Source organism: Gavia stellata, chromosome 2 (assembly GCF_030936135.1).
Source record: "Gavia stellata isolate bGavSte3 chromosome 2, bGavSte3.hap2, whole genome shotgun sequence".
NCBI classification, from domain to species: Eukaryota; Metazoa; Chordata; class Aves; order Gaviiformes; family Gaviidae; genus Gavia; species Gavia stellata.
The window spans coordinates 14,314,314-14,327,238 of NC_082595.1; the positions used below are offsets into that span (position 1 = coordinate 14,314,314).

Below are 12,925 nucleotides of genomic sequence, written 5' to 3' on the forward strand. Positions count from 1 at the left end.
CAAAAAGACTGCTTAAGCTTTTTGCTGAACCTTGGACAAATAAAACTGTTGTTTAAAAAAAAGGAGATCTTTCTGTATCAGATTTAGTCCAAATTTAGGTGTTCTATTATTGTCTTAGTATACTAGGAAACTAAAAACTGCATTTGTTTTAGATCTTGAAGAGAAACATGCATTCCTACTTAACCAAGCAAATCATCCCATCCCATACATTCAGTCAATGACGTATATTAGATTTTGCAAGCACTGAGCATCAGAACAGTCTTTGGAGAAAACTCTCATCAAGGGAGTAATTCATGCTGTTACAACTTCATCACCTAATTGACCCATCAAATTTATACACATAACTTCCATGACCAGCAGATCAGCAGAGCACCCTCAGGTTGACATCAGTGCCAATCAGTTCAGTTCTTTAAAGTTGGTTCTTTCATTAATAGTTCTATAGTACTTCAGAGCCGTATTGTTAGACTAGCATCCTGCTGTAATTGGTGCTGCAAACAAAAAACAAACACCGCACCAAAGACTTAACAGTCATTGTGCAAGGCAAATTGTTTCCTTAAGCCCTCTAAGTACGAGAGGATCATAATCCTATCACAATCACAGCAAAGCTGTGATTTGTAAATATCTTGTATGTAAATCCTATGGCTAGGTTCAATATTAAAAAATAATTTCACCATTATCTGTTGTCCAGAATTGGTAGTTTCAAACAGTCTGATATCTCATCATAGAGGACCTCACATAATAAAAGCTTTGCTCAGGTTTCCCACATATTTTTAAACCTCATATATTAATACATGTAAATCTCTTAGCTTACAACCCATCAACACTACCGCCAAGTACGTAGTAACACGCATTATGAAAAATACTTACATAGAGAAAGAACATTGTTCAGTCTTCCATGTGCTGCTTCATATCTTATTTCTGCTACAGAGAGTCCAACAGTTTCAAACAGGCAGTCATTTTTCTAGAGATAAAGCAATCAATCATTGGAAATACACACAGAGAGGACCTTCTGATACTTTTTATTTTTAAATGCTTCCTTCCCAAAGGACATTGGCATTCTTGTATTGATAGCTGTTGAGAACATAGAAGGTGCTCTACAGAAGCCCATATGGCTAGCCAGATAAGTTGCTACTGATCAAAAATTATCCAGCTTTTGTATTCAAATCAATTGCAAGAGACAAAGTTACCAAAGGCAGAAAGAGTGGGACAGTTAAACTTAGTCTGTAATTCTGAATTATTCAGCAAGTAAAAAATAAAATCCACTAGAAACAATTGTAATACTTTCCCCAGTAAAAAAAGGACATCATTCATTTACTTAGTTTTCCACTTCAGGAAACAGAGAGTTAGTAAGTCTTGAGCAAAATATTTTGGTTAGCTCTGAAAAGGAGAAAGAAAAGCAGGAGGAAGACTCCGTAAACAAACCATCAGTGCAGCAACTGTTTCAAAAGCAGTATTCTGAACAGGCTTTATCATACCAAGTTCATATTTAGAGGACTACTGAGATCTAAAACCTTCACAGAGAAGATAGAAAAACAAGCCATGCAGTAGTCATTTTTGTGAATTCTAAATGTAAGCTTACCTTCAGCTGGGCACGAGCAGTTTCACTATCAGCAAAATTCTTAAAAACATAGTCTGTGTATGTTTCTGTATCAAGTTCCACCCCCAACTCGTGCATCACTTTCAGGACCTCAAAGATACCTATCAAGGCAAAATTGGTAAGGTTAAACATTTTGGAAAAATTAAAACTTGAGACTCAACATTTAAAAATAAATGTTGCTTTTCAAAAAAATGGACTTGTCTCCTCAATTTCCCTCCCTGAAATTGCCATGCAAAATCCTGCATTTTTATTTTAAGTGTTAATAAAGTTCTTAATTGTGGAACTTGAAATAGATTTACTAAACTTCCTGTTCTGTGCTGTACTATCAAAAACATGAAAATCTTGGCTACTTTGGAAACTGCTAGTATATAAAGCTATTTTCTAAGACAGTGAATATATGACAGTTACTCTTAGTCATGTTTGCAAAATATCTTTTAGAGCTATATATCAAAATGTCCATATCATTGTGCATAAAAAAGAAATCTGAAATTTGGTGTAAAGTATGTAATCAAATTCAAGATACAAATGCATTCTTCAATACCTAACACATTCTTAGCTTTGTTCCCAGTATCCAATCCTGATTAGCGAGGGAAGCTTTCAAGATTTGTCTCTAGATTTGTTTAAAACAAATAACATTTTTGTAAACAAATAGGTTGATTATTCTATCAACACATCAGCTTCAAACTGGAAATTCAGAGAAAGGCTGGAGTCTCCCAAGCCCCAGTGAAGCTGCATTATAACTTCTACAGAGTTCAGATCAATTCACACAACTAGACTGTATATTACTATTGTAGATATGCATTTGAAGACAACAGATTCCAAATCTTAATAGTTCAGCAATTAGAGTGTAGAGTTTTAGAGTATATGTCATGCTTTTTAATTGCTCACACTTCTGATTTGCAGAAACTTCTTACAGTAACCCTAGCTAGCAAACTCTGAACCCCTGTCAAAACAAATACAGGTATCATCATTTTTTGCTGGTCTAAAAATGATTTGTCAGTTGCTGCAGGACACCAGTACCAAACAGCATATGTTTTTTTCAACTTGCATTTCATACTTATTACTTTAAAAACGTGAAGTTTCCCAAAGTCCCTGTCTTTGCCCTGGAGTGCCACCTATGGAAAAGTGACACTTCCATGAATATTTTATGCAGTTCACTATGGTGCAAATAATCAAATGTGAATTCCCTTTGAGCACTTGAAAATACATGCAGGCAAGTCACACTAGATTAAAGTCGCATCATCTGTTCAAGTTTGCCTTAAACAAAAGTCTCATTTTGGCCCAGAATCTGCAAAAATATGAATAAAGAATTAATTACAGTAAGTCTTTCTTGATACCTTTCAAATTTTGACAGCTAGCTCCTATTTCAGGTTTTCAGCTTCCCAGAAAATACATTAAGTCCTCTTATGCTGAAACCTTTTCTAAAATAACTGTTATCTGTATCACTAGAAAGTAGTTTGAAGACCAAGAACTAGATACCACAGTGGATAAGGTGTGGTAAACTCAGGAGATTTAAGTTCAAATTTGTATCTAGAACAGAGTCGAAAACAGGCTTGTTAAGCATCTCCATTCCCTAGTCACAAAAACATTACATGGCTCGGCAGAGTTCCCAAGTAAGAAAGGGCACGTACGACGATTAGAACACTAGCACAACGGTGAGATGCAGATCAAGGAGGAATACCAGTAGCAACACTCCACGTAGCCAAATTAATTGCAAACTTAAAAAAATGCTGCCACACATTTCTTCATTTCTAAGATGGCTGACGTACAATTTTTGGGGGGAATAGAAGATTAATGAAAACCAACACAGAATGCTACAATTTCGCATACGTTTTCTACCTCACCGAGAGCACAACTACTTTATCTTCGCATAAATATCTTCCACAATACAAAGCAATGAAACTTTCGCACTTCAATCAAAATACTATAAAATTGTCAAATAAATGCATGAAATAGGGTTTGAGCATTACATGTGTGGACTTTTAGAAATTATTTGTTCCTCATATTGGAAAATATACTAACCTATTGTCTCCCCCCAAACGAAAGAGCAGACCAAAAAGAGAGACAGAAGTGCAGTCATGTCTATCTATAACACTGGTCTCCCAAACTTTGAGAACACACCCCCAATACATGTATATTTATTTAAAAATTATATACATGTATTACTGTACGGATATATTATGCACGTTATAAAACATACACAAAAATAGAAAGTAAGAAAGGATGAAGTAATTATTTATTAACAGCCTGTTCACACCCCAATGGACTGCCTTGCACACCCCACTTTGGAGACCACTGATCCAGAAGACTGGGTATGACTAAAACACACAGTAAAGTCTTCTGGCCATCTCCCTGCTTCATCAAGAACAGGTTTTTGAGATCTTGGGCTGAGATATATAAGGACTGCAGGAGCTGAATATCTAAAATCATATAATTGAGTGAGTGGAAAGAGGACAGAAATAGGGAAAACAGCCAAAATTCTGTTTTCCTTTCTGTCGATACTGGAAACAGCACTGGAACACCCCAACAGAACAGATTCCAGCCTCAAATCAGCATATCCAAGAACAAATACAGAAGAGATGAATTACAGGATGGTCATAATATTTCTGTGGTAGAGCAGAGCAACCTGCTGCTTTTCAGTCCACCTTTTATTTCCTAAGTTTCCCACACTAAGTTGTGCCTTCTTCCTAAAGCAGTCCCATCAGAACAGGGGGGATTTCTAAGGCAGTTACGTACAGTTCTACATATGCAAGGGCAGTAAAAATTGGGCTTCAAGCAGTTTTCTAAGGAAACAAACCAATAAAACTCCAGTTCGAAAAGTGAGGTCACATTCAGGAAAGCAATGTAATATTTAACATATTTTTGCCGTGCTGTTAATTTCAGATGCACTCAGAAAGTTCTTTGCCAGAAAAGTCTGTCTACAAAACAGTATTTCAAGCAGTTACTTTGTGAAATCACCACCCTTATTCCTCTCTGGACTCAGACTCTTATTTCCCAAAGTAAAAATTGAATTACCATTCACTAACCATGCTTTGTGTCTATAACAACAGTCTAGTAGAAAACAAAAGTGAAATACATTACAGACTTAAAAACTGTCTTTAAAAATAACGTGATTATACAAAGATGAAAGGCAACTATAAAATATTCAGTAACAAGTGCAAGTCAAACATTTCTGCTTATTTATACTAGGCCTTGCTGGTTTTAGTGTATAATCTGATACAAAGATGAATCTCAGTGCCAGTAACAGTTTCAGATCCACCGCATAGTAATCTTTTAAACCCTGGAAGCACTTCCCATTCCTAAAAGCCTAACAGCATTTACTTAGATAAATACTATGGAAGTAAGTAATTATCAACTTATATAACAGATGCACATAAAAGCAAGAATGCCCCATCTGAAATTATTTGCCTGTGTAAAATGACCGAAAGAGCTGTCTGCATTTCAGAGTGGTTAAGTTCTCTACCGTATATTTAACAATGGCCTTGCTTAGTTTCATTCCTCTTAGCCACCAGTTCACTGCTATTTTTCTTTCAAACCCAATTCCATAATACAGAAGTTAGGGAATTACCTTTGATATCCAATGTCAGCTTTTGTTATAATAAACATTAGATAAATGCAAAACTGAACATTGCTACTAGTTATATAATTGTTTGGGTCACATTATACATACTGATTCAGACATTTGTACCCTGCAGTTCTAAATAGGTTGTTGCTTATATCCTGTGTTATTTAATAATTATTTAGTCCACTGTCTACATCTGATCAGATTTTTAATTTTTCCTCAAAGTTCTTTTCCATTTTCAGCCTTACCTTTACCAAGATGCAAAATTACACACATTAAGCTGGGCATAACTACTTCATAGAGAAAAGCATTATTACCTCATTTTTGGTGTGAGATGTGATACAGTGTCTATCTATACTTCTGTTCACACAGCTCTATTATTTTTTGCTGCTGGAAAGCACCATTCCGTTCATTTACTATCTGCTGTCACCTTTTGGTTCTCACTTCAGCATTATTTTTTCGCTAGTATTTCTACAAAACAATTTCAGGGTGGGTGGGTTTTTTTTCTCCCTATTTACTTTCCCTCAAGCATACTGGTTGTATTTTAAGATAGGGGGTCTCATTTATTAATTTTTTTTATTATTAAATTGCAAAAAATGAATGTGAGCTTACACATGGGAAAGAACAAGACAACTTGTTTCACTGCATCAGGAATAATTCCACTGATTCTTCACTGCAGAAGAAATTGCTTAAGATATCTTCTTAAGTATTTTAAGAATTGCAAAATCACCGACTTTTGTAAGTATGCACACAGTAGTAATGCTCCCACCTGACAATTCAAATGCGGAGATTAAGTACCAGGTTAGAAAAACATGCTTGCAAATCCCCAGTATTATCATACAGCCATACAGAAGTTTATGTATCCAATGCCTTTGCAGACAGAAAAAGAAAGGCTCTTTATAAAATGGCAAAGAAAGCCAGAACTGCAGATTCCTTCATCAGTTTTCTTCTCAGTTTGCTTACATGACTTCCAGCAGGAACTACTAGCTAAAGCATAGTCGAATTCTACAGTAGGAGTCCAAACTAAGGCAACCTCTGATGTTGCCAGAGACATAAAAATTTAAGTTTCTCTCGAGGGTCAGATATTGCTTCAGTTTCGGGAGCTAAGTCTAAATCTAAAAATACTTCCATTGGAAGTATGGTTGGACTTGATGATCTTACAGGTCTTTTCCAACCTTAGTGATTCTATGACCCAACTAAAACAATGTTGCCAGACTTTTAAAATATCACAGAACTTTCAAGCATTTGAAAACATGGGAGAAGATAAACTTGGGAAGTAGTCTAGAAGTAACAGAGCCTAAGGAGTTAATAAAAACTGAATATTGTTTTCACAAAGGCTTTTTCAAAAAGACTTGAGACATTTTTATAGCCAGAAACAATTAGGGAATACTTGCTTCAGCATTTCTTCCAAACTGGAACGTGACTGTATATTTAAGATAAAATTGCGATATGAAGAGTCTGCTAAAAGCACTTTTTTTTTGTTTGTGCATTTTGTTTGTCACCCAGTGTCACACTAACAACTCTGCATCTCATTCTAAAGCACATTATACTGCGAGATAAGATGAAAAAGACAGTTTTTTGTTTCCCCAAGGGGGAAGTACTTCTGTTAAAAGCATCTTTTTACAATACCATTCTTTCTGAATTACCAATAACGCAAACCAAAGAATTAGATACTGTACTCTAAAATTTAATATTTGTTCAATTCTTATTCACATCCTGTAGACATCCCCATGTGTAACAGGGGAAAGTATGCTAAATGCTTAAACCTACTTAAGAATCCCAAAGATTGAGCATTTCTGTCCTTCAATCAGTATGCTGTCAGTTCAGGCTCACGCATTCAGCAATGTAAGTTCTCCTGCAGTTTTTATTATTGTAACGAAACTCACGTTTGGCTTATCAGGTAGATAAGAAGTTGGCTTGAAAAAAGGATTGGGTTTGCAGTCCAAGATAGCTATTATAACATAACCTTACTTTTAAATGCTTCTCTCAGATTTCAGCTTCTTCAAGAGTAAACACTGTAAAAGGTATTTGGCAGCAAAAAGAACCAGTGGAAGGCAAAAAGAATGTGAAGAGTTAAAAAGATAATTAAACTCTCTCACATCTTTCTATGCAATGGTTGACTTTACATTTGTAGAACTGTACCATGATTAAGTAAGGAAAGGAGGTTTTAAAAAAGTCTTTCTGAAGGAAAAATTGTTTGCAACAAAGACATGCAGCAAGGTCTTCATTTCCTTTCAAGAGTCGGCTGAATCTCATAGCAATGTTTTAATAAAGATTTGTGTACTAGGTTCACAAGAAAGCTAGAGGAGCATGTGTCAGATAACTAACCTTTAAGGTTCTTCTCTTTCTGGAACCCAACTAGCAGCGGCCAGGAATAGTGAGGTCTGAGTGGCAAGCCTTCCTCTTTCATCATCTTCATCACATCAATGGCCAAGGCTGAAAACATTCACAAGATAATTAAACAATGAACAAGTACTTTAAATAAGCATATGTAAAAATAACTAAACAAGCAGAGTACCTGATTTGTTGGCCTCCAAAGCGCAACGCAAAATAAATGGTAACGGTGCTGAGTGCATTTTTGCTTCTTTTAACTCACTACAGAAGTGCTTCAGCTTGTTTACAGGCTGAAAAGAATTTCAAAAATTAATTTAATACATTTTTCAATTTCTTAAATTGTTAAGAACATCAGATTCTTCTAATGTTTAGAAAATGAATATTCCACATGGCAAAAATGATTCCTTTGTGAATTTCAATTTACTATGCAAATTGATATGAAATACTAGAATCTTTCTTTTATTCTTTAAGAACTGTGCAAAAAATCTACCACTTTCCATCTTCACAGTTGCATTAAACTAAATAAATATACTGTTATTAGTATATTAAGAAAAAAGTATGACTATTCTGCATACCATATCTCTATTTACACAATGCTGCAAGAAGAAGCTACCCTGGTCCATATTATCACGTGATAAATGATTAAGAGACTTCAAAATCTGGAAACTTATATCTTCGAAGCCATGAGTTACCAGAGTCAAACACAGGTTCATTGCATCTAGCAATTGAAAAACAGAAAACAACAAGATTAAAAAAGTGCATATAACTATTTTCACATTAAACTACTAAAATTAGTGAAAGCTAGGAAAGAAAAATGTTTTATAATTATCATTAGCATACTTTTAAACATGATGAAACAACCAAATTTGAGCCTACCTTTTTCAGAATTATTTGTATTTATTAATGAAATTAACTTTTCCCATTAAAAAGACCATGCCAAAAGTTACAGAAGCCTCACCATTGCAGCATGTCAGAAGGAAACTAAATAAGAGAAACACATTTCTAGACGTATCAAAAAAAAGTAAAAATGGATCAAGCATAATTAACAGTTATCAATTAGATTACACATACTGGGATCCAAAAGTGACTTTAACTGTAGATTAAAAAAAACCACCTATATTCAGTGTTTAGTCTCCCTTTTTATGATATTCACAAAGAGCTGTCACAACAGGACTTAAAACCGTGTTGTCTGAAGAAAGGACTTCACACTTACTGCTTTCCTATAAAGTCTTTATGAATTTTAGACGTTAAAAAAATTGATAGATTAATTTCTGTAGGCAAACGATTAAAATTGGTTTACATTTAAATTTTATAAAATGTGATCTAAAGCAGCACAAATGAATCCACAAACTAATGGCAAAACTATTATTTTCCCTAAGTATCCAAGAGAAAAGTACAAAATCAGCTATTTTTGGTAACTAGTTATTGCTGCAAAAAAAGAATGAAAATGCTTTCCCTCTCCACCCTGAGTAGTAAAACACTGCTGTAGTAACCAAGGACATACCTGGAATTAACTCCCTTTCAAATCTTATGCGTTCTTTAATATCTTCGATGTACTGAGGATATCCAGCCTTGGCAAGGCTAAAAATCACCTGCATCAAAATCCTATCCATAAGGTACCCCTCAGTCTTCTCAACCTCTTCTAGAGTCTGTAAACCAGAATAAATTTAACTTTAATAAACTCCAAAGTGACTCAAAACAGGATACATTAAGATTTAGGGGAAAAAAAAATAAAAATCACAAAAAGCTGCAGTTTTTTCCTTTTTTAAAAGCCATTAGATACATGCAATAGGGTAGAGAGAATACCAAAGATCTAGAAAGAGAGCCTCAAACACCTTTAGACTGTAAAAAGAAAAAGGGAGAGATAAAAGGGATATAGCAGATAGTTTCTCTAATAATATATGAAAACACCAAAGATATTCCCATTGTGAAATGACTTTCAAAAGAAATTACTTTGAAAAGGGGAGAATGATTATTCAAACTTTTTGTTAGTGTTTGGAAGAAGGTTGGTTGATGAAGATTAGTTTAATTTGTGAGTCACAGAAGAATATAATGTTTCCTACACCCTCTTCCTTGATTTGTCCTCTCCATCTGATACTACTTATTAAACTCAAACCAATTTTCTTTTCTCATTCTTTTCTGATTAAAAAAAAAAGTAAGAGAGAATACTTGTAAAAAATCAGCTACACAAAGGGTTGTAAAGCAGCATTATCTTATCCACACTTCATGCCCAAGTTGTTGGTATGAACTCAAAAAAAATTCAGTTTTACTGGAAAGACTCTGTGGCTTCAATGGGAGCCAAAGAATAGCTCAATGGGAGCAGGATAATCAAGGTTTACTATTTATTTATTTTTATAAATAACTATATAAATGCCTCACATGCACTATTTGTCTCTTTAAAAAAACCCTGAATTATTAAATCACTCACTGGCAAACCTCTCTTCTCAGAGTGAAAGGCAACTATCAAAGGACAAGTATTTTTCATAAAGTTTGAGACTGCTTTCATTTAACCAGCTATTCAGATGCGAAAAAAAAGTTTAATTGCTGCGGACTAGGAGGAAACAAGTTATAAAACTCAGTATTATTCCTCCTGCATGGATAGAAAGCATTCCAAAGTTAAACTGAACAAAAGATGAAACAAGTTGTATTTGAACTCAAACTTGCAATACCTTTTTGATGCTATCAGCATCACCCTTTTCAGCATACACATTTAGCAGTGATAAATAGGTGTCTGGACCTGGTTCAACACCAGCCATCCTCATCACTGAAAGGATATTTTCTGCACTCTTCATATCTCTAAAAGAATTCAAAAGACAGACCCTCAGTAGATTTAATCATGATAATGTTTATTGTGACATCCACATTTCCTCATTAAATTAATTAGAATTTGAAACAAAGATTACAACCAGCATATAGAAACTTATTTTAATAAAGCAAATCCTGAAGGGTGAAAGTGCAACTTTTAATTATTCTATTACTTCGAATAAGTTCAAATTAAGTGCAGCAAATTTGATTCCCAAACAGTACAAAAGTACAGTAATTTATCTTGAAATTCAAGATTTTCAGACACAAGAGAAATCTACTTCCTTTGTTAAACAGCCCTTTTGTGCTTCAGAAGTGTATAAAAAGACAGTCTTCTATACATTATTATTCAAAACCATCACACTATTCTGCAGCATGTAATTTTTCTGTACAGTATCACTTTATATTGTAGTAAAATTTTTCTGTACAGTATCACTTTATATTGTACAAAAAAATTGTACAGTATCACTTTATATTGTAGTAAAATAAAAAAGGTATTAAACATTACCCTGATCTTGCATGACCTTTCACAAGGCTACTGAATACTGCCTCAGTGATTGGGAGATCTTTGCTCTTCATAAATCCAAGAATCTGACTGCAAAATACAAGACAATGAATGATTAGATATTTTTTTTCTTTGAGAAGATAAACTACTGAGCTATTGCTGCTCTGCTGGACAAGTACTGTATCATCAAACAAAACCAAATCCTAATGTCACTGAGCAATTACATTTGAGGATGCTGTATAACATGCTCATAATTTGGTCATTTTCATTTTTTCAGATTAATTACATTTGTCACTTTGAACTATGCAGACACAAGGGCGGGGCTGGGTTTTTCCTCCTTTTACTTGTTTTTCATGCCCAGCAATCACACTGTTGCAACTTACCCTTGCTAAAATTGTCCCCGCGGAACGACGACAACAATAAAAGATACAGTTACTACTATTTGCTCCTTACCCCACTTGGTTTTCAAATGCCTTTCCCAGTAGCCATTTTCTTACATAGGCAGTAAGCCTTCATAATCTTATACTTTTTCATGCTGGCTCTAGAAATGACAAGTTATTTTCTGAGCAACTTGAATACAATTTGATTTGAATACACTGGTCTATCACTTATTTTTACTTTGTTTGTGTAGGTTGCAGCTGTCTCTTAAGAAACTGCTCTTCAGTGCTTAGTTAAAACATACTTAAACACCTTCTTTGCTATGCTCAATTTGTAAGAATTATACTGAAATGAGTTTTAACATTAACAGCAGGGAATATGAGAAACAGATTTTGCAGAAATCCCTTTAAACATAATGGAAAAGAATACCTTGCTCCTTCAATGTCACCCTCATTGCAATAAGCAGCAATCAACCTTTGGTATGTAACCTACAGAAAACAAAAAGGGGAAGTTAATGATTTCCATGCAATAAATGGATACTACTATTAAAAATGAAGATATGATAAAAGGGTACCTACTCGATTGGGCTGTACATTAGCTTCCTCCATTCTGGCCAAGAATTCCGTTGGAGAAAATTTATGCTCATTCTGAAGGTAGACTTTAAGTAAAGCATTATAATGGCTTGTATCATACGCAGCACCTAAGGAAATATTTCAACCACAGTCAGTGAATGTAGAGTCTCTAAATTCAACATGATTTTATAGCTTTCTCAGGTAATTAATTTTATACCTATTTTATTCTGTATGAACTTTATGTATAATCAGACTGCTTCCTTCTATCCACCTTTGAAATATCAGACATCTGTTTAACAGCACACATCTGTTTATAAAAGGCTAAAACCTAACAAGAGCACTGTAACATCAATGCTTGCGTGCACACTATACTAGTCTCATACAGTTGTATTTATTTTACAGATTCAGCAATATTACTAGCAAGAAGCAGTTCACCTATGCAGCATCTATATATAAATGACTAACCTAAAACAAAAAAATCATCTGATAAAATAGCTGGTAGCACTAGGAATACTCAGCCCACCAGATACCAAGGTAACATCTAACAGAAAAGTAAAATACATTCTTACAATAATCAAAATCAAAAGTCCAATTTAAGCACCTTACAAAAAAAAAAAATCTTTAGATTTATTAAAACACCCCTAGATGTCAGTATAACTCCCAGAATAGGAAATAGGTCTCACCTGAATAATAAAACGTAGCATTTATTCAGTAATGAGTATTCGCTGTTACAACCTAACATTTAAACACTATTCAAATACATTCAGTCTTCTATTACAAAGAAAGTAACTAAAGCACACAGCTGTTCTTGCAAGAGGGACTAACAAAACCAACCTACCCAGTTCTTTCATCTTGTCCCATATCATATGGGCTAGTTCTGTTCTCTCAGGTGACAACACCTCTGGTAAAAGAGCACCACAACTTCGCAACAAAAGCAAGGTCTGGTTACTCCCTGGACACCCTGCAAGTGGAACACAAGCACAAATTTCTTTATCAATAATTATGCATTTAATATTAGAAAAAAGATTCGAGACTAACTGAAATATTTATGCATTTTTTTATAGAATAGAATCTTCTCCAAGACTGAAGATTTTTACTGAACTGGATACCCAAATGAAAAAGATTCACAATATGTCATTTACTACAATAATGAGCTCAGCTGAGCAGAAATTTTA

General features: G+C 34.4%; 1 protein-coding gene across 2 annotated transcripts in view; it reads right to left on the minus strand.

Moving 5' to 3' along the window:
• Positions 1 to 12,925, minus strand: part of LRPPRC (leucine rich pentatricopeptide repeat containing) — a 93,049-nt gene that overhangs the window by 65,785 nt on the left and 14,339 nt on the right. For both annotated transcript variants that reach the window (XM_059834563.1, XM_059834557.1), the window contains exons 3-13: positions 12,589 to 12,711; positions 11,757 to 11,878; positions 11,608 to 11,666; positions 10,804 to 10,890; positions 10,163 to 10,289; positions 8,998 to 9,142; positions 8,069 to 8,211; positions 7,678 to 7,783; positions 7,488 to 7,595; positions 1,580 to 1,698; positions 868 to 961 (exon numbers count right to left, since the gene is read on the minus strand). In XM_059834563.1, the coding sequence (XP_059690546.1) occupies positions 868 to 961; positions 1,580 to 1,698; positions 7,488 to 7,595; positions 7,678 to 7,783; positions 8,069 to 8,211; positions 8,998 to 9,142; positions 10,163 to 10,289; positions 10,804 to 10,890; positions 11,608 to 11,666; positions 11,757 to 11,878; positions 12,589 to 12,711 (1,233 nt within the window). The remainder of the gene's footprint in view (positions 1 to 867; positions 962 to 1,579; positions 1,699 to 7,487; positions 7,596 to 7,677; positions 7,784 to 8,068; positions 8,212 to 8,997; positions 9,143 to 10,162; positions 10,290 to 10,803; positions 10,891 to 11,607; positions 11,667 to 11,756; positions 11,879 to 12,588; positions 12,712 to 12,925) is intronic.